The sequence below is a fragment of the Magallana gigas genome, chromosome 5 (assembly GCF_963853765.1).
Source record: "Magallana gigas chromosome 5, xbMagGiga1.1, whole genome shotgun sequence".
Taxonomy (NCBI): domain Eukaryota; kingdom Metazoa; phylum Mollusca; class Bivalvia; order Ostreida; family Ostreidae; genus Magallana; species Magallana gigas.
In genome coordinates this window covers 43,692,422-43,717,637 of record NC_088857.1, presented here as the reverse complement: position 1 = coordinate 43,717,637, position 25,216 = coordinate 43,692,422, and the positions used below count along the sequence as shown (strand labels likewise).

Sequence of the window (25,216 nt, the reverse complement as noted above, 5' to 3'; positions counted from 1 at the left end):
ATCATTGTGTTATTCCATTGTTCACTATACCTTCAGTTAGAATCAGACCTTCGATGCTGATGCATCCCAAGCTCATATAAAAGTATATTCAATGCAAAGTCTAGATAAAAAAACGAAAATTGAAACGCGTGTTGAGATGAATTAACCTTGTACGGGAGAGAGCGACCCGTATTTGAGAAGAGAATATCTGGAAAAGAATTATTCCGTCGTTTTATTAAATACTAGAACATGTAGACACAATCAGTGTCTATGAAACTGTTAGGTTTCTGAAAGACTTATTTGCGCTCGCACAAAGTTTTTCAGTTTATTAACAATATGTCATGATTTATAAGTATATATGTTTATAAGATGAACATACGGTGACTGAGAAGTTTCGAATGGCTCCGATGGCATGTGTCGAGAACACCAGACACACTAGAGAGCACACAACACCATAGGATTACATTTAATTTGGACCAAATTTTACCGTCTAATTTGTTTTAAAAAATGCAAAACAAATGATTCCAATTAGTATATATACATGTAGTACAACACCATTTTAAATGGTCCATTCTCCATAAATTTACAAAGGAGCGAAAAAATTTTTTCAACGTATTAGGATGTACCAGCTGCAGGTATTTACAAATCATAATGCTTTTGGGCTTTCTATGAAAATCCTCTACGATCTTTTAATCTGATGATCTTTCTCAACAAAATTGTCCCATGGTGCGTTAGGGTATTAAAATCCATTATAAAGATGACCGCTGCGAAAGTACAGAGTACACATACACCCAACATTCCAATTCCTTTTGAAGACAATCTATCGTCATTAGCACTTGTCCTCTTCCGCCGATACGACGAAAGGCTTCGTTTGTCGAGTAGAAGATCTTCTCTCAGTATCTTCATTTTTTCTTGAAGATTAATTGTTAGAAGGTCGTCCTCCTCTTTGGGATTCGAATTACAAGTGCAGTTCAAAAATGAACTGGAAGACGAACTAATCACCGTTGTGGGTTTTTCCTTTGTCAAGATCTCTGTTTTTGTTGTGGTTTTCTTCTCATTCATGATTTCTGTGAAAATACAATTTAAGTTCTCTTTCTTTTATTTTCACGCATTGTGGTGTGAAATCATACAACAGGAGTAAAAGTATCGGTCAACAACAACAAATTTACATTTTATGGTTTGAAATGATTTGTTTAGCTATAAGCTGTTATTTTGTCTAGAAAAACTCCATATCTTTAGAATCGAATATGAATTCTTTCTACATGGGTCTCCTTCTTTTCAAAAATATTAATTTTACATAGTCTAAAACGGCCACAACCACCCAGTCCTTTGAATACAAAGCACATATAAAAAAAATTTTGGAAAAAAATACTAATTAGAATTAAGAACGCAATGGTTTACTATATTAACAATTAATCTTTTAAAATAAAATAAATTGTGCAAGTTTTATTTGATATTGAACAAATAGGCGGATCGTGGGAGGAGGGGTGTCTTGGCGTAAGAATGTCCCACCCTCACCCCCATTTTTTCTTGGACATATGACTTTTTTAACTTATAAAGAAATGCTTATTCAAGGCGATTGTCTCATCTTTAATCTGAATACCATAATGATCCAAAAATGCTTTAACAATCGATTGTATAAAAGAATTCGAATCAACAAACCGTAATTTATTTCTTATAAACAAAGCACTGGCAATAATTTATCGAAGTAAAAAGGGGAAGAGGTTTTTGGAAATTTAATAACTCTTTGCTAACAGATATTGAATATGTACAATTAATTAAACAGAAAATAACTGCCATTAAAAAGCAATACGCAGCTTTAGTTTATGATATTGAAAATATTGAAAGTATAAGTAATGCAGATATCTGTTTCAGAATACAAGACCACATATTTTTAGACACTTTACTAATGGAAATAAGAGGAAAAACAATATCATATGCAACATTTAAAAACAAACTCCAAAATGAAACTGAAAAAAAGTTAAAGAATGAAATTATATTATTAGAACAAAATACTGACAATGAATCAATAAAACTAATTGAAGAAAAACAAACTGAACTCATAAATATTAGAAACCACAAACTTAGAGGAAATTACATAAGGTCAAGAGTTAAATGGATAGAAGAGGGAGAAAAACCATCAAGATATTTTTGTAATTTAGAATCACAAAACTTTATTAATAAACAAATAACTAAACTAGAAAGAGAAAATGGCCAAATTATATACAATCAAGATGATATCTTAAATGAAACAAAAATGTTTTATGAGAACTTGTATAAGAAGAAAAGACAAATAGAAAATGAAAATATATGTTTGAAACTAAATAATTTGGACATACGAAAACTTACAGAGGAAGAAAAAGAAAGCATAGAAGGACCTATAAGGGAACATGAAGCCCTGAATTTTCTGAAAAATATGAAAAATGATAAAAGCCCTGGTGCCGATGGTTTTACAGCTGAATTTTAAAAAAAATTTTGGCCTGATTTGAAATACTTTGTTATTAGAGCAATTAATAAATCTTATGAAATAGGTAAATTGTCTTCTACAAATAAATTAGGAATAATTACTTGTATCCCAAAACAAGATAAACCAAAACAGTTTTTGAAAAATTGGCGTCAAATAACTTTATTAACAGTTGTATATAAAATAGCGACAGGCTGTATAGCAGAAAGAATTAAAAAAATTTTAGATAAATTAATTAGTAATGATCAAACAGGCTTTGTTAAGGGTAGGTTTATAGGGGAAAATATTATGAGCTACACTGAACGTAAACAAATACCAGGTCTAATTATGCTTATTGATTTTGAAAAAGCATTTGATTCAGTGTCTTGGAAATTTATTTTTGAAATTTTAGAGTATTTTAATTTTGGTAAATCAATAAAAAAAATGGATAGAAGTATTCTACAACAATATAACTTCATGCATTATACAAAATGGCATAATATCTTAATATTTCCAACCAGAGAGAGGATGTAGACAAGGGGATCCCATTTCTCCATATTTATTTATACTCTGTGCTGAAATTCTTGGTATCTTAATTCGAAATAATAAAAATATAAAGGGCATAAATATAGATGGGGAAGAATATAAAATATCGCAGTATGCAGATGACACTTCATTAATCACAGATGGCTCTCCAAAATCTCTTGATGGAATTCTCCAAACACTAGACTTATATGCAAATGTGTCTGGACTAAAGATAAACTTTAGTAAAACAAAAATAATATGGATAGGAAGTAAAAAATTCTCAAAAGAAGTTTATCATCACTCTAGATGGAAATTTACTGAATTTGACACAAGGTTTAATCTTTTGGGTATAATTTTTTCAGTAAATCTGGAAGAGATGATAGATATAAATTATATATCAGTAATGGAAAAGATTGATAAACTCTTAACCAGATGGAATTCTAGAAACCTTACACCGATAGGCAAAATAACAGTTATTAAAACACTTATAGTCCCAAAAATTAATCATTTAATTTTAACACTACCAAACCCAACATTAGAATTTATTAGAAGTTTTGAAAGAAAACTTTTCAAATTTATTTGGAATGAAAAGCCAGACAAAATTAAGAGAAGCACTCTTATTCAAGGATATGGGAATGCCTGATTAAAAATGATAGATTTCGAAAACTTTATGATAGCACTTAAATCAAGTTGGATTAGAAGGCTTATACTTTCAAATTCAAAATGGACAAACTTGTTTAAAGCTAATTTTGGACATGATATGCAAACATTGATGAAATTTGGTATTGATTTTACTAATACGATTATGAAAAATTCAAACAATAGATTTTGGAAAGATGTATTGCAATGTTGGAGAACAATTATTGATGTGCAAAAAGGAAATTGTGATAGACTGTTTAATGAACACATATGGTATAATCCAGATATTAAAATCGACAATAAATCAGTTTTCATTAAGGATTTATTTAACTTAGGTTTTATATATATAGGGGATATGTATGAATATTTTTAGTTATACTAGTAATCAGTTGAAAAAGAGATACAACTTAAAAACAAATTTTGTTCAATATCTCGGTTTAACACAAGCATTACAAAATTATGTGAAAGTATTAAATATACCGTTAACTAAGAATTGTAATATTGGTTACCCAAATACAGTAGAAATATTTTGTAGATCTAAGAAGGGTTGTAGTGACATGTACAATCTCTTGATATCAAAGAAAAGAACTTATCCAAAATAAAAAAAAAATGGATGTCAGAAATCAATTTAACTCAAAAACAATGGAGGAAAATTTATAGTTTGCCCTTTAAGTGCACAAAGGATTCAAAATTACTGTGGCTTCAATACCTATTACATAGGATCTTGCCAATCAATTATCATTTACATAGAGTAGGGATAGTAAATTCTCCACTGTGTTACTTTTGTCAACAGACCCCTGAGACTATAGAACATATTTTTGTCGACTGTTATTTAGTGAAAGAAATTTGGATTGATTTGGAGAAATGGATGACAGATATCTTTGGTTTACAAACAAATTTTGACAAATATTCAATCCTTTTTGGAAAATTTGATAATAGAGATATTCATAGGTTGGAAAATTTAATCATTCTTTTCACAAAACAATGTATTCTGCAAACTAAAATGAAAACATCAAGGCTAAATGTAGAAAACATTAAGAAATCTATAACCAGAAGACTGTTTATTGAAAAACTTTTGCTTCTGAAAAACTGTAATTATCATTTGTTTGATATTTATTGGAAAGATATATTTCAACGTTTGGAACATTCACCACCATCTTTATTCTCTCCTTAATGTTTCTTATTATTATTTTTGTTTTTTTTATTTTTTTTTTTTTGCTCTGTATCTTTGAATTTTTCCTTTTCCTTTTTTTTTTCTAAAAAGAAAACCATTTTTCACATATATATTTATACCACAACTTGTTCAAATTATATCGTTACTATTCTGAGAAGTAATACATATATGTACATATATACTTTATATCAAAATATTGATTATATCTATCAAACAAATACTATAAATTTAATGTATATGTATACATTGCAACATATATTTATATAAATGTTTATGCTATGGTATGTGAATATGTGAAAATTCAATAAAAAAAAAAATAAATAATTTATCGAAGTGAAGTAATCTAAGATCCCTTCAGCATCCGGTGTTTATTTCACTACATTTACATTATCCAGTGTCTTTGTCTGTGATAACTCTACGTATCGAATTTGTACTATATAACCAATAATACAAATGACGCCAAATTGAGGCGCCGGCGGGGTTTGCTTATTCATATTTAAAGATTTAATCGTACGATGGCCTAAAATTATATAAATATAAGTAATAAGGAATCATTCTTTGAATAAGATGAGGTGATAATTTCGGTCGGGGCGTGATCATTTCTATCATAAAGCCCTTCGGGCTTTCTTGGATTTGATCACGCCCCGACCAAAACTATCACCTCATAATACTCAAAGAATGATTCCTTATTCCTTATGAATATACATGTGAAAAGTTTAAAATTTACGCAAGACATTATCACTAAAATCAGTGATTTATATTAGGTTCCACTATTTATTTTCCCTCTCTATTTCTTAAGAAAATTGATTGTGGTCCATCCCGTTTTGATCAGACAAACCAGAAATCTATATGACCGAGTAAAACGTCATTCGCGCATAAGTACACACATTCGTTTTACTTTTAAAAGATGTTTTCAAATGTATTGTTTAGTTTAATAAATGTCAGCTGTAATTTAAGTAGCTGTAATAGTAATAATCGTATGATGACTTCACATGGATTGATCGGTCAAAATTATACTACTCAGAGAGCGCGAACGGCCTTCAATAAACGGACCGACCATACAGTCAAACTACAGTCAAACTACCATGTAGTAGTTCTAGTTACACGTACTACAGATTGACAGATGAAAATACTTATAAATATTAAATATGTCTTTATTGGATTTTTTTATTTTTATATACAGGCTGTTAAGGTGGCAGCATTGCATAACCCGGAGGTATTTCAGATTTAAAACTTCAAAACAAATGTAAAAAAAAAAAACAAACCAAAAATCCACTACTAAAGTAGCTTTTTGTAATTAGTCTCAATATTGTTTGTTGCTAGGGTGACCTTTTCTGTTACTAGTATTCTCATCGATATCTAGAAATGATGAAAATCATCCTTACCAAAATCCAAACGCTCAATAATGGGTAAGCAAGGATTGGCAGGACTTGTCATTTGAGTTAAATGTTTGTTGAATATTATCATCGAAAAATGTTTTAAAAACATGGGGGGGGGGGGGCGAATAAGAGGTTTAAAGAACACTGAACATTACACGTATTGATTTTGCTTGATCCGTCTATGGAATCTATTTAGATTTTTCTTAATCATAAACTAGTACAAGTAGTTTATGTAAATTAAATATATACCAGGAGAGTTTGTAGTCTTGGGTCCATCCTCCAACTTTGATTTGCCAGTGGTGGTAGGATAAGCATCTTTTGTGTATAACGTTGTTGGTAGATTGGTGTCATCATTGCCGCAGGAGGGTCCATCGTAATGGCTTGTTTGGTTCTGCATTATATAGAATCATATAGAACATGGCATATAAAGTCTAGAGAGAATATACAATCCTTACTAAAAATTGTGTTCCCAATTGTGTTTACCTCATCAGACAAGAACTGGAAGCCAGCGACGTTGATCGACCCTCCTCGTTCTGAACTTTTACGATTAACATATATTCCAAAACCATTTTCACAATTGCCGCACAAATCTTGTTTAACATTCATTACCAGTAGATTATTATTTTCTAAGGGTTGAAAAAACGTGGGGCTTATAACTAGCCTTTGAATAGTCGTGTTTCTCAACATAGTATAATAGCATGTTTTATAATTGATACTAATATACATTAATAAAGGTCCTTTTGGCGTGTCTTCTTTGCGCTTTGGAATGACCGCTGTCGAAAAATACTGCTTAATTGCTGGTACCACTAATAATCCTTCCCCTGGTAATTCAACTGACTCAGAAAATATTTGCAGAACAGCAATTGGTTTTGAAGAATTAATGACATGAGCCCTGTTAATAAAGAAATCTTCATATTCCCCGGAGTTTAGTGTATAATTATTTAAACCCATTTCGATTACTGTGCAGTTATAATGAGAGATTAATCGCAGTCTGTATTCATGTAAATTAGGAACATGAAAATGTCTAAAAGAGAGACCAAACTGTGTCACGGGTAACACCTGTTCCATTGACACTGTATACCCCTGCCTCGAAGTTCCACAAAACACAGCAACATTCTGGTCGGCATGCACCAGTAGCCCCGTAAAGTCGTTCTTGCTTTCAAGTGACATGTAACTGAACGAATTGTTAAGGAAGAAGCGTTTAGCGGTTCGAGGAAGCGACCAGTCGGTCCTATGGTCCACCTTGTCAACAGACATGACTACGGATACATTGCCGTGATTGTCATTTAGCAGTGTTACGAACGTGTTTTCCGCCAGGTTTACGATAATGCAGACACACAAGTCCCTTTTAGACGAATCGCAAACTGGCATCATTCTGTACTCTGTCCCAGCAATGTCGGATGGTATTGCAAGATAGGAAGCCGACAAGCCGGGACCATCGACAAATGCGGTGACGCTCACAGGATGTGAAGCTTTGATGCTAAAAACTGGATAAGTTATGTTCGTTGTCCAAGATTTCACGACGTTATTAACATTGAACTCTTCAGCCATTCCTGGGTGCTGGGTAAAACTAGAGGATAAGTTCTGTTTTGGCATTGGGTAAAAAACGCTGGTTGTGACATCTGCATCACCAACACCAGTCACCAATAAATAAACATCCATTTTTATCAGATCTAAGTTCCTAAAGAAAGCAACCACAAAATTTTTTCCAGTGTGGTTTCTGTTCTGTGCTGAAAAAAGTTTCAAACAATCATTATATCGTTAATATAACTTATTCACAAATGGTTACTGCATTTTTATAATTTATGTAAAAAAATCTTTTAAAAGAATTAAACCTTTACATTTTTAAAACTTTCAAAAATTATCTTCTATAACTCCATCCCTCCCGACAACTGTGTAGTAAAACACTCACCTGAAATTTTGCATATACAAAAAAGCACTATCTGTAACGTACGAAAAAAGTCCATGCTCATGCAACTTAAACCGAGTATTACTCAGAGTAAAGTATCTTCTAGCTTTGAACGTTTGAAACATCCCTTAAATGTTTGATCGTACCTAGATTAATTTGCAGCTGAATTAATATGATATGAAAATGGATTACTGCAAATTGGTTTTTTCCTTTTATTATTAATGATGATGACAAAGAAGAAACGCATACAATTATCAATCAAAACGTAAAGTACATGTACATCCGACATTATCCATGATTAGCCATTTGAACATGCAATCTGTACTGCTTTTTTTTCGTAGCTTGATTCGTATATTTTATTTACAAGTTATCCTATATTCTGTGTAATGTGGTGTTTTATTTTATGAATACTTACATCCAAGGGTAACCAGTTTATATTCATAGAAAAATTATTTGTTTGTACGTGTAACTTGCTCATGCATTTGGCTCCAGAAGTTTTACTTTTTAAAATTGTCATTATGATTTCAGTAGGGTCTTTATATTATAATAAGAACTGGTCTGAATGCATATTTACGCAATAGTTGTTTATTCTATATCCCATCTTTTATTATCCCCAGACTTAAACATTATTTCATGTGTGTACTTTATCCCTAAAAAGCAAAAGATTTGATAGAAACTGTTTGAACTATTTTATCTTGTATAAATATTAAACAGTTTTTAAGATATGCTTAATTAAAACAAGTAATCAAATTTGACATATTTTCCCTTACAAAAATATTCCAAGCTACCATCCTATGTGTGTATTTCCATGACTTTTAACGGAAATACATATACATATACATTCAACGACTGAAATCAATGAACCAAAACAAGAGATGTACCTAAAATAGATTGTTAATGGACATTTATTACTGGAAAAATCTAATTTTTAAATTTTACATTTTTATCTGTGAAATTAACAAATAAAAATGTAGAATTCATTCTTGAATGAGTAAATTTCAATCTGTAATCTTTTTAAAACTTCACACTTAAAGAAGCTATAGCATAAGATCACTTTGCACTTTTAAAATATCTGTGAAATACTGTCTTTCTTTTTCACGAATCATCGTAGGCTTAAGGTTTCTGGTCCACTCCGCTCCCCATACACCGGAAAACAAACTTGTCTGTAGAAATATCGCTTATCTAACCATATAACACTATGAAGGGGAAAAGTTTTTAAAAATCAGTTTGTATTTCTCTTGACAAAATACTCGGACGAAATGTTAATTGTTGCCTATCTCATCAGTTGACACCAAAAAGGGCATACGATGTGGTATTTTCTCAAAATGTTGAGCTCCAAACAGTTCTACCATAAAAACCACGTGTTTTTCGCTTTTATGTAAAGAGACTGCACACTTCCTAAGATGCTGCATGTCCCTTTGAAAAAAGATCATCATCTAACAAAATACATGAAATAGCCTTCTCAATGGTTCAATTTTTTTAAAAACTGAGTAAAGGAAAATGTAAAATTTCAGTCTTGGAAAAAAAATTCTGAAGTACAATTGACCAAGTTCGCAGATTGATAATTTGTAGTGAAAAATCATTTTTATTAACGATTAGATATCAAATTTGTCATGTAAGATTGAACGTTTCATTTAATCTTGCAAAAATGAATATACTTAAAACGCATATGAAATTTATAATTGTGCCTATGGCGAATGAATTAGCTAAGTGGGTGTACTCAATGCAAATTAAATGTCGCAGCTAGATTTCCAATGCAAACATAAAGGGAAATAAACACTGAATGAAAATATTACAAAATGAAACGCTGTAATTGATGCAGGCATGTTTATTATTCAAATAATTAAAAGCTCCTTGAAAAATGTTATATTCTTTTGAACATTTCACAAGCAATGCATTAGTACGTGGTACAAAATAATCCTTTTTGCTATAGGTTTTGAGCACTACATTAATTTTTTTAACAGTATAAATTATAAATATATTAAATTAAGGAGAACAAAAGTGTCAGCACTCTTACTCTTCCTTACATATCAGAGTTTAACTATATTCGTGCTTATTCTGAAGTTTAATATCGTCGATAATGTTTTTATTTATTAATCCGAAAAAGGAGGCATGCGGGTAGACGTTCAAAGAAAATAGATGTTGAAGTAAATTGAATTAAACCAAGACGACCTGGGAGCTACAGTGCCATCTATTGAAATAATAAACAATTAGTACCATTAAATTCTCCATGCAATTACTACTAATATCGTCTCTTTACTTGCCTCAGACCTTCTCCGAAACACACTACCAACCTCGAAAAATCAAGTATGTCAATTTTACATTAAGATCGAGGGTCGCAATTTTTACATGTAAACAAATTGCACCACTTCAATATATGGGGCTGGTGATGGTGTTTAAAAGACTCTCAGACCTGCAGCTATATTTTTATATAAACCTTACAAATGTGATTATTTGTAACTTAAAGAATAAAGAGTGTGAATTTTCGTATAAACATTTTAGAAAAGTATTATTAAGAGATGGCTTAAAGTATTTATCACATTGTAAGTACATGTAGCTACTTAATACGAATCTTTAAACGGAAGTATTGTTTATTTCATATTGTAAGTGAATTGGAAGGTGTAGCAAAGTTTTAAGCTTGATCTTATCTAGATGGATAGTAATTTGGCATAGCATAGTACGTTTGCCATAGGGTAAGTATATACCTTAATTGATATGCTATGCTAATATTATAGCATTGTATCATGATTTTTTTAAGTATACAGTCTCATAACTGCAGCGATGTGTGCATACAAATTGAGAAACGCGCGTTGTGACGTCATAATAAAGCTCGTCATTTTAACCTTTTAACCTTTAAGTACCGTGTGTCCATTACAGTGTTATAACTGCCGTAGCTTTCAACACACTTTACAAGCAAAAAATATGTGGAATGTTAATATATTCATTTTTTTGCCAAAGGCTAAGTACATACCTTAATTGATATGCTATGCTAATATACTCATAATCGGGGGTTGATTTTAATAAACTCTCCTACGCAGTTACTCAGACAAACCGAAAGTGAAACAGTGTTTGGACCTCAGCACAAATCATTGCTGCTGACAAGACTTAGTTCTTGAAAATAATTGATAAATTCGATGTAATGTATGCTAAAGCATTGTTTTTCAAGGAAACTTATTTATAAATATCTTGAAAATAGTCAGATTTTAAATGGTACGAACAATTTAAATATTTTTTGTAGTCGTATGTATTCCTACGCCAGAGTTCAATATAGTCTCGTTCAACTCGACGCTCGTCTGTCTCCGTAAATCCTTGTCGGAGTTTTACGGTGTCAGCCGAGCGTTTGGTTGAACGAGACTAGAGTTCAATATTGCTTGGATCCATGCAATTTTCGAGAAATATTTCTATTACTGATACATAGTTTGATTGAATTAATCGACATTCTTGTCGAAAAAGTACAAAAATTCATTTATAAAAATGTGCGTGATTTAAATCAAATTAGAAACTGCATGTACTTGTCATGGAAAATAACATATCATTGATTTTACAATAAACAAGCATTCTGAGAGTATTGCATAAGCAATACACGTCCGCTACCGGTTTGTGGAAATTGTGAAAACAATGCACTGTTATGCAGAATATCGAACCCGAACATTAAAAAATTGGAATATAAAAAAATAACTTTCTCGAAAATATGTCAACCAGACGCTACAAAAGTGTAAACTTGATCTGTAGTTTGACATTTTGAAGCTGTTCAGCAAATTTCATATTATTCCTCAAACGCATCAAGAAAAAAAGTTTGGAAAACTGAAGTGGGACAGACAGACGGACGGACAGACGGACTGATGGACGCAGAAATAAGCTATAGTCCCCTCCGGTGAAAACTGGTAAGGGACTTATAAACATCGACAAAATCAACTCCCATCAGTTCTTCAGTACTTTGATTTAATAGTGTTGCGTTAAATAAAGTACAAAATTTACTAATTGTTAATAGAGCTCGATCGCTTAAAGTATATATCACGAAATTTAATAGTGTAAGGAACTATTTACTATGGAAATCTTTAAAAAAAATCAATGCAGGTTTCAATGGATTATGGTTCATCATGTCACTGAATAGCGTTGTCACTTGTATATATGTATAAAGAACACAAATGTAAATCGTACATTTTCAGCTTCGTCGCAATCCACAGCCAATATACCGGTATCTGACCGAGGTCCAGAAGATAACTATGCGGACTTGCGACCGTGGCTTCAGACGATGCATTTTCATGAATGTGAAGAAACATTGCATGAGAACTCAAACAGTTTGCCGATCTCGAAACGTACCGCAGAACAAACCCTGGGTTGTGACTTTTTAGGCTATGTGAAACTGAGCTGGTGCACCATGACCATACCGTTTTATATTTTATTCAAAGTGTATTTCGATATCATGGTTACTCTCAGTCCTACATATGGGTTAGTTTTATCAAAACCTTGATTTTTTTTCAAAGGATACTACTGGCATTTAGTTGAATAGGAGTGTTCAAAAAATTTAAGCAAAAGTATTTTTATTTGTGTCTAGTACAACAAAGAAACATAAGGGTGATGTATAAGTATTTGTTGTGTTGGTAAGGCATCTGTAAAATGTCAACAAAGGAAAGAATGACGTTTAATGTTTCCTTATGCAATCGTAAAAAGTGAAGTCTGTAGCAATCGTACTAAAATGCAGGTTTTATTTTAAAAGTCATAGCGATGGATAACCTTGCTTTTCCTGCTAACGTTTGCGGGCAGACTGAGAGTGCTTGCATGACCCGACGGACCTCTTCCATAAAATGGACCCCTGGTGGACTAGAGTTTTGAAGTCCAAAATGATGATAAAAGAAACAACAGCACAAATAACACAGGCGCCTAGCACTCCAATCCCTTTCGCAGACGACCGATCATCGTTTGCACTGGTCTTTTTTCGACGATAGGACGAGAGTTCATTCTTGTTAATGGTAAGTGCCTTTTTTATTTCTTTGATCTTTTCTTTAAGTTGTTCCTCAGTCATTGTTTTGACAGAAGTGGTTTTATAGGCGGTTGTAGTAGCGGCGGCGTTTGTGGTTGAGGTGGTTTTATAAGCGGTGGTAGTAGCGGCGGAATATGTGGTGGTGATATCAGACTTCGGTTGACATGGCTGACACATGGAACGTTGAGAGGTTTGTGGAGATGTTACTTCCTCGTCTACTTGATCTGATTGAATAACAAAAATAAAAGTTAGTTATTCGAAACAAAATATTATTAAAATATTAGGATTTTTTTTATGCATACATGAATGCATCGTAATGGCTCATTAGATAGATTGAGCCAACCTCTGTTGTTAGAGAAACTCCATATACTTTAGCTTCTTAGGTTTAATTTGTTACTTACCGCCTACAGAATTATGTCGGGTTTTCACTTAATCCTCAGATGGTGAGGCGAACTTTATTTGTTTTGTCGGGGACCCACATATTTTGAACATCAATAAAAGGATGAAAGAAATAATGTGAAAAAAAAACCCGTAAGTACGGCAATGTTACTGTTTCAACTTACCAACTATAAAAATGTAAACGACAATATCGTGACGCATTCTATCCAATGTTATTGTGACATTTTATTTCAATGCAAAAAGAATTGTAGTATATATACTTTGGCTGAATTTAAAGGTATATGTGGCGTATTTTTTCATACTAAGAAATATTTGATTTATTTATTTATTTAAATAAGTTATATTAAGATATATCTTCACAATAAATTACGCAGTTTATATCATTCGGGTTAAAAAGATAAAGAAATAAAGAAATAATTTTTATAATTATTGTGGAGTCGATAGTAAATCCAGCATTTGAATTAACCCCGCTTTAAATCGGTCATGTGATACCACGCTCAGTCTATCACAACAACAATGGCGACGACAGGAAAGATATATATACTGTTAAGTTTGACAGATTTGGCAAAAAACGAAAAAAGAGACAGACTGACAAGGATAGGAACAAAAGGAAGATTGTTATCGGAGACCATGTAGAATAATTGAATAGGAACTAAAGCCGAAATAAACTTAAGTTTATCATTAAGTTTTAGGGGTTTTGCTAGTCAGGTTCGTACGGACTCCATGTGTTCCATGTGTCTATAAGTTATAAACCACAAGTAGAGGAATTTTTAGTAAAGAATAAATAAACACTCTTAGTACTTGCATTCTTCAGGAAGAGGGGGTATTCACTCATTTTACCGTGTCGTTGATGATAAAATCGTGTTTCATCTTTATTACACATAATTAGCAATTTATAGCGTTCTACATTAATGAATAACGGAATAATATTGCTTCAGGTATCATCTGATATAAGAATTATCTAATTTAAGACATGAAAAACGTGATTCTAATTTGTAACAAACTGTTCTTCCATCGTGTTTTCAATGCTAGGTTTTCCCGCACTCATGCGCAGTGGCGTTACAAATGGCGGATCACATTAATACTCATCAGACGTGTAGCAAAGTTTAGGGACAAACAACCGAAGAAAGAACATGTTTTACGGGCCTAGAGTTTGTGAAACGTCTAATTATAGGAAGCACGATGTATATTTTTACTCAAACTCATGTCAAAAATTTTATTCCAAATACGCCACATATACCTTTAATAATTGAATATTTTAGGTTACATATTGAGTTTCTGATTTTATTCAGAAAATGAACTTACTAGATTTTAAAGATTCCGAAATTCAACCTTAGAAATCATCGACTAGCAATAATTACCAAAAACAAAACCATTACTTTTTATTGTAGACATTTTAGGGACATCCAGGTTAGTTGTGATATCAGTCGTGACGTCGTTTTCATAAGTACCATAGTCAATGGTGGTGGTAGTGGCAGTAATTTCGCAAGAATTTACCCGACGTTCGCTACCCTCCGTCTAGAAAAAATAAGAAAATCAAAATACCAATATTGTTTTTCCAAAACATTACACAGTAAACATGGGGTGTTAAACTTGAGTCTTAAGGGCTCATGAAACTTGTGCAGTGATAACGATGTCCATCTCAGCATCAAAACCAAATACTGATAACATATTAATTGTTGCAGTTGGCATCCTTTAAGATATCTGATAGCTGAGGGAGATTTGACAATGTGAAACAATTGCTTAATACAACCTATCTGAGGGCAAGATCTGCTTGCCTATCTGTAACATGTCCACTAGCAACTTGATACATATGGAGTACGCAACTAATGAATCTTATCTAAAATGCTTATGTAAGATAGACTATTTTCTTCCAATCATACAACAAGCACCTGATCTCAATATTAGGCGATAAACTCTCCATAGTTGAGAGAAAATAATAAGATATTATATTGTATGTTATTATGTAATAGTTAAAATATAGCTGCCTCCCCAAGTATGAGAGATGTAAATGTGAAAGATGGTTGTGTGCAGATTTCAATTCAAGATGGAACTATACGTACCTTTCCATGGATATAGAGTACAATAAATTAGTTAATGTATACGTAAATAATTTACATTGCCAATAAACGACAAACTTAATTCTGAAGATTTGAAACCAAAACAACAAAATTTAACATGATAGTTGGTATCAGTTGTCTGCTGTGTAACACAAAACCATGTAAGACATTTCTTGATTGGTTCATGTTACAATATAAAAAAGTCAATTTTCCGTTATATATATATATATATATATATATATATATATATATATATATATATATATATATACACTGTGTATGTGTCCTTTATATATAGTGTCGGTAAAGTAAGATTAAGTCATTAAAAAGCTTGAAAAGTGAAAGGTTCATTCTTACTATTTCAGAATTGAACTTGAGACCAGCAATGCTGAAGGAAGAACCCCCGTCGGTAATACGATAAATGTACACACTCATATTATTGCTATCTTCAACAGATTTGCAAATAGTCATCGATATATTAAGAACTCGCCCATCGTTGTCAGATTCTCGAATTAAGTCTTTGATAATAGTGATTTTGTCCGTGTTGCCTTCATATGTTTGATAAGTATAGTTTACTTGAGAAACCAACCCAACATACAACGTTGTAGGGTCATTTTGTCTCCGTCGAGGAATTATAACAGATGGTATATACTGTTCTTTCGATGGTACTAATACCAAGCCTTCATCGTATTTGTCGCTTCTAGATGGATTGTTCCCTGAGAATATTTGATATAACCCTATCGGCTTGTTAGAGGTAATTCGGTATATATCTGAATCTTGGATGAGTTTATCTGCAAATTTCCCAGCGTCAATCATCCAGCTTTCTTTGTCATTAATTGCCACAGTAGTCCTGTTGAAATGCGATACAAAACGAAGTCTAGACAGTGGCATAATCTCTCTGTTAATTGGAAATGAATAAAAAGCTTTACCATACTGCTTAATTGGAAGAATTTGTTCCATGGACGTTGTTGCACCTTTTATCATACCACCACAGAATACCACAACTTTAAATGTCGTTTTCAAAAGAAGCCCGCTAAAGTCATCAGAGCTCTGTAATGCAATGTATCTGGATTTGTTATTTTGCACTATAAATGGATTAGTGTTGGATAAGGACAAAGAATCAATGGTTTCCCCACCAACATGGTGCTCATGGAAGACGGTGATGTTGCCGTTGTTATTGTTTTCTAAAGTAATCGTAGTATTTTCACGAAGAGTAACTATGGAACAAACGCACTCACCATTCATTTTTGCATTGCAAAATGGAACCATTCGGAATTCTCGACCTGCCTCTGTACACGGATAAACAAGGTATGATGAAATAGAGTCCGGGCCCTTAACAAGAGCAGTGACGGTCACGGGATTTGATGTAGTAAGTTCAAAAACTGGATTTTCTATATTCGTATATCTATTCAAGTTTTTAAACTGTTCGCGCAAACTTATCTGTTCAGTATGCCCTGAAGTGAGAGTTAAGGGCACATTGAACTGTTCGAATTGAATACTCGCTGTTGTGTTTGCATCTGTGGTAGGTGTGATCAGAATGTATGCGTCAAAATTCCTCAGGTCAAGGTTTCGAAAGAAGGCAACAATAAAATGCTTTCCAGAATGATCTTGGGAATGTCCTGTTGATCGAAAAAAAGATATTCATATATTAGTAATTCATTTTATAAAAAAAAATTATTCCTCAACAACAAATGTTATTTTTAAAAATTCAGTTCTAATTACAAAAAATAATAAAATCAATAGTTTCCATACCTGTTGTAGCGATAACTAGGCAAGCAACAGTTAGGAGAACACTTTGGTAACCCATAATACTATTTTAAAACTTTATTTAGAATTTTGGCCTTCTGCACTGCAAAAGTTGATCTGTACTGGAGAAAGGGTTTGGAGGGAAACTTAAATATTTAGAATTTAATCTATTAAATAAACATTTCATGTGATGAAGTACCCCGAAGTTGTTAATTAAACACTGCCTTGTTTGTTAATCAGACTATGTCAAGCAAATGCAACACAACATCAATGCTCCGACCCAACGGCCATTGATACAATATATTTTTTGCAAAGTCAATGCTCGCATTTTACGGTATGATGTGGCTTAACATTTGTTGATGTTTTAAACCAATGACTTTGGTGATGTAGCGACTCATATATTTGATGGTAAAGGCCAATTGCTATGAAGGACTAGTTCTACCTCGAAGTTCTGGACAATGGCTACGTTTAGTTATAGGTTGCTAGGTAAATATCCAATCAAAATTAAAGTTAGATTTATAAAACCGTATCAAAAGCTGTGTAAGGTCTATCAGCATACCGTTCGGGGTCATCTGAGAGCGACCTTTGAAAAAGCCAATGAAAACACTGCTGTCGAAATCTTAGCGGTAATTCGAACGCATGTTTCTTTTCTGTGTAATATATAATGAACAAAGACATGGTGGATTCTTAGTCTGAGTTATTGTTGTTTGCATAAGTCATGAAAGAAAAGCTGATCGGATGGAAACAAGAAGAAAAATTGGAGGCAAGTGTCAAAAGAACGTCAACAAACTTTTTTTCAGGAAAAGTTTTAGCAGTACATAAAAACTCCACTCAAAGACATATGGACACAGTTAAAAAAACATCAGCCATTCTATTCTTATCAGATTACACCAACCAAGAATTAATATAAGCAGCACTTACCGAGATTATATCAGTAAAAATATTATACTATATATATATATATATAAAGACATTGAAATTGTCAAATTTTCGGATATTTTTAAAATAAATTACATGGGTAATAACAAAAAAAAGACCAGTCTTTAGAGCGATCGGTCGTATTGCCAACACCTTTTCTAAGACTGTGATCTAAAACAGTTTCAAATGTAGTTGTTGTTCTGTACATAGTTTCTTTAGTAGTGTTAGTTGTCGTGCTAGATTTTATTTTCTTTGATCTTACCCATTTAATTAATCTTTTTTGTCCTGAAGAAGGGACGGTTGTCCCGAAAATCTGATGATTTCCTTTGTTCGTGTCGTTAGCCATTTTACAGTGCTTTATATATTCAGTTTACTGGCTTAGTATCTACAAGGGTTGTTCAGAAATTATTGAGACAACATAAATATTTCCCTTTCTAAGTGACGAAGTTTAGTGAAAAATGGCATAAACGTTGAAGAAACCTAATCAAAACATCGAGCAAAGTTATATTACGAAACAATTAATAATTTGTTTACGAAGGTACGCAAAAAAGTATATGGTCGGAGTGCCCGGCGCAGGCTTAAACTTGGAGTTTAAAAAAACTAAAACATCTACATTTTAGGTGTTGGTAGACCTACAATTAATGAAAAAAGAAATTAAATTTTATTTGTTCATTTTACTATTTATTGTGACTTACTTTTATGCAAGTTTCACTAGTGTTCATTTTGATATACAGAGATGGTTAAAAAATGTACCGAGCGATAGAAATCGGTTTATTGAATTTTGACGTCAAGGCGGCGCAGGAAAAAAAATACATCAAATTGGTGGAAATCTCGGACGAGGGCCCTTTCTGACCAAGAAATTGCTTAATCAAAAACTATACGATGGAAAGGGGTCAAATGCTTCATCTAATGGGGGTTTATTTACCGATTGCTGAATTATAATTAAAACAGAGGGGCTAAATATCAGGTATTTTTTACACACAAACTGATTTCAACAGGTCTAATATACATACAGAAAAAATGTAAGAGAGGTTTTACAGTAAGTTGACTTTTGGTAAGAAATAACTCGATTTTTTAAAAAAAATCAAGAATGGAGAGAATATGTAACTGTTGCAATTTTTAATTAAAAAGAAAAGATGAAAAATGAAGAATAGCTCATGTTTCCGTTCCTATGTAAGGTGCTCAAATCAGAGGAGCAAGGAGAAACGTTAAAATGACCTTGCAGTGAGTTTGTGGTTGCTCCGGGTCAATAGATGTAGGCAAGTTTGTTAGCTTATCAGGAATGAACAAATTTGCCATCAAATTCAAAATTTTCACGTTAAAAGGTATCCTGGTTTATTTTCTGGTGAAATGATATGTCTTTTTTCCAAAGGGAGTAAGAGTAAATGTCTCAATAATTTCCGAACAACCCTCGTATATATTTCATCCAACACTTTGAAGATGCCAAGTGTCGTGATTTTTTTTCTATGCTTTATATAAATATGACAAAACAATTTTAAAACATGTTCAACATTCAAAAGATATAATATTTACAAGAACAGCTTTCAGCTAACTCATTGATTGCAGTATCAAATAAAAACAAGCGTTCCTTCCAAAGGAATGGACAAAAAGTAGTATTATTTATCAATACATTTTTAAAAGCAACACGACTCATCTTATCACGGCATATATTTAACTCTTTGCCTCTTTCGATCATTGTGACATTACAGCAACTTTACATCAACTTTTGTTGTATGACGTTATCTGTTTCCCAACAGCGCACTCGCGATAACGTGTAAAAAAAAACCCCGTGATTTTGTAAGTGAAGTGTGCCGTGTGTATTTAACCAATTCCATCGAAATATAGGTGGTCTTTTTAGCTCGTCAGTTTTGAGATCATGTAGAACTTTAATTTGAGTCTATAAAGGTTTATTTGATAGGATTTGTATTTGTTTAATAGATTGTTCATTTGCTTTTTCACATTTGACAAGGTTATTCCATTTAACGAGGCCGGGTCTAATTTGTTCTGCCCTCGATTTTTTAATGAAAATTTTTACATGAATTTCTACTGATATAATTATTATTTTAAGATAAAAAAAAAATAAGTCATTTACCACATCGTTTGTTTAAGGGGTCATCTCAAAGTTTGTTAATTTTTAACATAGGACCCTATGGGATTTTGCTTGAAATGTATCAATTTTGCACATTTTTTACATTTTTTTTTAAAACTTCTGCCCTATGGATTTCTTTTTATGTTCTACATATTAAAGTTAATGCTAAAAGGCATCAAATGGTCAAATAAAAAAACCCTTTTACCTCCTGGTTTGTTCCAGGGGTCTTATCAAAGTTGTTTTTTGTATGCCCAAATTCCCAGATTTGTCAGATAATGGCTATTTTTTATTTGACAAAGGCGGAAATGGTGATCTTTATAGTATTAGTAAAACATTCAGACATATTTAAGTAATGAATAAATATATAACATCACATATTAAGAGTCATCAATATAAAATACATGGTTTCTGTCTTGAAATATATGAATTAAGCTATATTTATGCGGGTTAAGAAAAAGTAACAGAAGGCTAAGCTTGCTGAACCCTCTTCATGTTTTCGACCCGAGGCCAAATATAGCTTATACTTCGAGACATTTATGTTTATTCCACAATGTAATATCAATTTTATACGAAAGCCGAGAAGGATCATTCGAGATTCGAGATTCGAAATACGAGATTCGAAATACGAGATTCGAGATTCGAAATTCGAGATTCAATATCTAAATTAACCAATCAAATCAAGGATCTGAAAATATGTATCCTAGCGACATCAAACTGTTCTAAATAAAAATCATACGTACATGCTCTTATATACAAATAAATGCTATGTTCACTTCTCCCTACCTAACTAAATAATTATTTGTATTTACTTTTACACAGAATATCTAAGTAGACTAGTAATAATGCAGTGTGCTTCGCGAATCTAAGTCATTTCCACCTGATGCGTTTGAACCCTAAGGTATTTCACCACCAGTAATAGTTTAAAACCCGGGTTTATTCACCCCTTTTGTGTAAAAATGCGGTTATGGTAGAGAACTTCATAAGCGTAGCTAATTTTTTCTTTAGGGGGTCCTAGGCCAATTTTAAAAAATTTTACTATGTAAATTTAATAAGCTCCAATTTTCCCGAGGAGGGGGTCCAGATCCCCTGACCCCCTCCTTTCTAGATCCCCGCATGAAGATTAGTACATGTATCTAAATAATCTAAATATAAATAATCTGTCCTGTTTCACTAATAAATATAAGCATTACTTATCGTTTTTATGTATGCATACAGTGATACACTAGTACTATGATTATAAACAAATCATTGAGATATTATCACATCATACGGAATTATTAATAAATACAATTTTTTTCCTTTTCCTCAGTAAACAACTTATTATGAGTCTTACTTTTGGAATTGTTTTCAATATAGAAGGATACCTACTCTCTACAATTAAAGGTAGGGATGATAGGATGCCAATTTGTTCACATTGCCGATTTCTTGTGCAGAGAACAGTAAAACCTTTTATTTGATTGTGCATGAATATTTCAAAATTAATTGTTGTACATATATTTTGTTATAATTCATTCATTGATATATCAACAAGAAAGAATAAAAGCATATGTTTCACAGCCAAGTTAAGTTTCTCTGTAGTTTCCTACCCCCTACCCCCACCGCACCAAAATTGACAATAATTATATATAAGTCACACAAATGTTTACTTTTTTTGTAAGTGAATGTCTAAAGATGTAAATAAGCACTGCAAACAAAGATGTGTGTATTTAATATACTACTACATTACACTTAGCCAGATAAAATGTAATCAGGATGAAGCTACAAGGGGTGAGTGGTGCAAATTTACCAATTTGTCGCCATACACATAGAACACCAAATAAAGAAACTGTGAGTGGTGTGTGGAATGCATAAAAGATGGCGGCAAATTATCTCAAATAATCAGTGCAAAAACCCACAAATAGGCTGTTATTTGTTACATATCCTGCAAAAACATTGATAAAAAATGTTATCGTCCCATAACATAGCCGATTAAGTTAATGTGTACATATGGTCAACGTACATGTAATTCTAATATACAAGAAGGCGGACGTATCAGGCGGGGATCCAGAAAATTAAATTTCAAAAATGATCGGTTGAATTACATTAAATGCTTTGAAAATTGTTTTAAACTATTGCACGGGTCAAAATGCGTGATAGAAGCTATGTACAGTGTAATTGGAAACTTTCATTTTATATCAATATGTAGTATTACCTATTATAACAAATGAGAGTATAGCACAACTGCCACAAGCAATACATGTCCTTTACCGGCACCACCTCCCTCCCCTTAAAAAATGAAAAAAATTGCCGTTTTATTTGCTAAAATGTGTGTGGTTCAAGATTTTTCTAAAGGACATACCCGATTAGAATTGAAAAAGAGTCGTACGTTTAAAACTAATTTTTAGATTCATTTGGTTATATTTTGGTCCATTTGGGTAAATATATGCACCAGCGCAGCTCTAATTTATATATAATCAGGCCATAAATTCAAAATATTTTCAAAAATTAATAGCTTTATATCCAGTGGATGAAACAAAAGGAAAGCAAGTCGAACTCGATGTGTGCTAATACCTGTGTTGAATGAATGGTACAGTAGGATATGCGCAAAAAAGTCCCGTCTACTCTTTCCTACCCTATAATTATTAGAATATTAAATCCGATTATAAGAGTCAAATTAAAAATCAAGTACGGATATGTACCTGTTTATCAAAAGTAAAACTACTCATAATTTATCTACAGTGCATCGTTATGGAGCTACACAGAAAGTTTTATATTAATTTGCCGAGCCAAATAAAAAAAAACCTGGAAAACGAAGAGAAAACAAAGTGGGGAGAGAATAACTGACAAATTAATTAGGACTATATAGCCCCCCCCCCCTCTTGAAATGTATATATACTGAAAACAGATTATTGGCGTACAACATCCGCACACAATTTAAAAAAAATTTCATGTTTTTTTATCATTTTCGCTAGCTAATGTAAGACATCACAAATACCCCAAACCCCCTCACGGAAAAGGAAATGCTAGGTGATGAGAGAGAGAGAGAGAGAGAGAGAGAGAGAGAGAGAGAGAGAGAGAGAGAGAGAGAGAGAGAGAGAGTCGATGTAAATCACAGGTGCGCTAACACCGTTAAAATTAAAGCTTGCTAGTTGGTCTGCCCTACCCTAGCTACCTCCTCTCTTTTCTCGTTTTAGAGGCTTAATTATTGTCTATATATGCTTGTAACAAATCAAATCAATTTCAAATTCTAAATCAGGCACGTAGCATCGTTTTTGAAAGTGGGGGGGCCAGACCCATCCAAAAAATCTTGACAAGCAAAAAAAAAAAAATAATAAATGGGCGGAATTTTAAAGTTTCCAAAAATCTTCAAAATCCTAATCCGTGGGGGGGGGGGGGGGGAGACTCAATTATACTTCCCAAAAAAAAAAATTTTCCTGCCAAAATTTTTCCCCTCCAAATCATGAAATTCCTAATTACACTACTCATTTCCTTCTTTTCATATCAATTTTTTACTACCTTCCAAAAAAGTGGGGGGGCCAACTCCATTATATTTCATTTTTTTATATGTAAATTTTAAAAAAATTGTTGCTGCGAGAAAAAGTGGGGGGGCCAGGCCCCCCCTGGCCCCCCCCTGATGCTACGTGCCTGTAAATCAAACTGAATTTGACACTACAAAACTCTCTCTGCGTCTGTCTGTCTGTCTGTCTGTCTCTCTCTGTCCGTCTGTCTGTCTGTCTGTCTTTCTTCTTCTCTCTCTCTCTCTCTCTCTCTCTCTCTCTCTCTCTCTCTCTCTCATATCGACAATGGCATTGCCATACCCTACAATACACTATTCTTATCTGGATTTTTGTCTTTGAGGTTTTAAATCATTATATCTTCTATGGTTTAAAACTTTATCATAACCTATATTTTGACATGTCGATTATTTCATTGAGTTTCGTTTCATAGCTAAAACATTTAGATTAAACAGATCTTTCTTCGCGAGCCGATTTTTACACAGTTGGGGCGAATGCACTTCGGGTTAAAATTGTTCGGGGGGAAATACATACAGGGCAAACAAAACCCCTTAGATTCGCAAAGCCAACAGTGTTATTTCTAATTTAATGGTTTATACTGTGTGGGGTTAATTCATCAATGTTAATTTAACCATTTTATAACCACTATATAAGAGCTATTAAGACATTTATTTGTAGGAAAGAACATGTACGAATGATCTTTATTTAGAACAGTTTGATGTTGCTAGGATACAGGTTTCAGATCCATGATTTGATTGGTTAATTTAGATATTGAATCTCGAATTTCGAATCTCGAATCTCGAATCTCGTATTTCGAATCTCGTATTTCGAATCTCGAATCTCGAATGATCCTTCTCGGCTTTCGTAATTTTACGCATGAAAGGAGCTATTTTCAACACATTTTGCTGAATATCTGCAGTTGAAACTATCACGCCATGGCGTCAACCAAGCAAAAAGATGACGTCACAATACAAATAAAACGCTGCGCGAAAGCGTGCGTACTCGATCTGTACTCGGCCTCGTTAAATTATGTTTGGGAAAATTGAATAATATATTGTGTAAAAACTCAGTACAATTTAAACTTTATAAAAAAAAATTCTTTCATTCCTTCACTTTATTTTTCATAGTGTTTAAGACCGTTCATAACTTATAAAATGAAAGTGATGATTTTATTTTGTATTTATTCATAAATCCTATTACTACGGGAATTTAACATGTTATAATTAATTAATGTTCAAATTATATTATAGCATTTTATTTTATCCACAAATTATTATAAAAGAAATTAAATACATATATAAATCAATTCGTCAACAATTTAGCGTATCTTTGGCTGTCGATCACATGCACGACCAAACGCATGCTGTGCATACATGTACGACAATAACGATTTAACGAGGCCGGGTCTAATTTGTTCTGCCCTAGATTTTTGAATGAAATTTTTTACATGAATTTCTACTGATATATTTATTATTTTA

General features: G+C 32.6%; 1 protein-coding gene and 1 long non-coding RNA gene across 2 annotated transcripts; both read right to left on the bottom strand.

Moving 5' to 3' along the window:
* Nucleotides 1-214: 214 nt before the first annotated feature.
* On the bottom strand, nucleotides 215-7,869 carry LOC109618119 (uncharacterized). The gene is made up of 3 exons (XR_010714128.1): nucleotides 6,623-7,869; nucleotides 6,389-6,530; nucleotides 215-1,046 (listed from the first exon to the last, which is right to left on the bottom strand). It is a non-coding gene; the product is annotated as an uncharacterized lncRNA (long non-coding RNA).
* A 4,763-nt stretch (nucleotides 7,870-12,632) lies between these two features.
* On the bottom strand, nucleotides 12,633-17,355 carry LOC105341814 (uncharacterized). The gene is made up of 4 exons (XM_020072733.3): nucleotides 17,244-17,355; nucleotides 15,849-17,110; nucleotides 14,811-14,949; nucleotides 12,633-13,256 (listed from the first exon to the last, which is right to left on the bottom strand). The coding sequence occupies exons 1-4, from the start codon at nucleotides 17,296-17,298 to the stop codon at nucleotides 12,799-12,801; spliced, it is 1,914 nt and encodes a 637-aa protein (XP_019928292.3). The 5' UTR covers nucleotides 17,299-17,355; the 3' UTR covers nucleotides 12,633-12,798.
* Nucleotides 17,356-25,216: the final 7,861 nt, after the last annotated feature.

What these genes read in the sequence shown, in the direction of transcription:
- LOC105341814 (XM_020072733.3), bottom strand. Translation starts at nt 17,298, where the DNA reads ATGGGTTACCAAAGTGTTCTCCTAACTGTTGCTTGCCTAGTTATCGCT. An exon ending in CCTAGTTATCGCTACAACAG is followed by an intron (nt 17,111 to 17,243) that starts GTATGGAAACTA and finishes TTCGATCAACAG; the next exon opens with GACATTCCCAAGATCATTCT. An exon ending in TAAAATGTCTACAATAAAAA is followed by an intron (nt 13,257 to 14,810) that starts GTAATGGTTTTG and finishes TTATTCAATCAG; the next exon opens with ATCAAGTAGACGAGGAAGTA.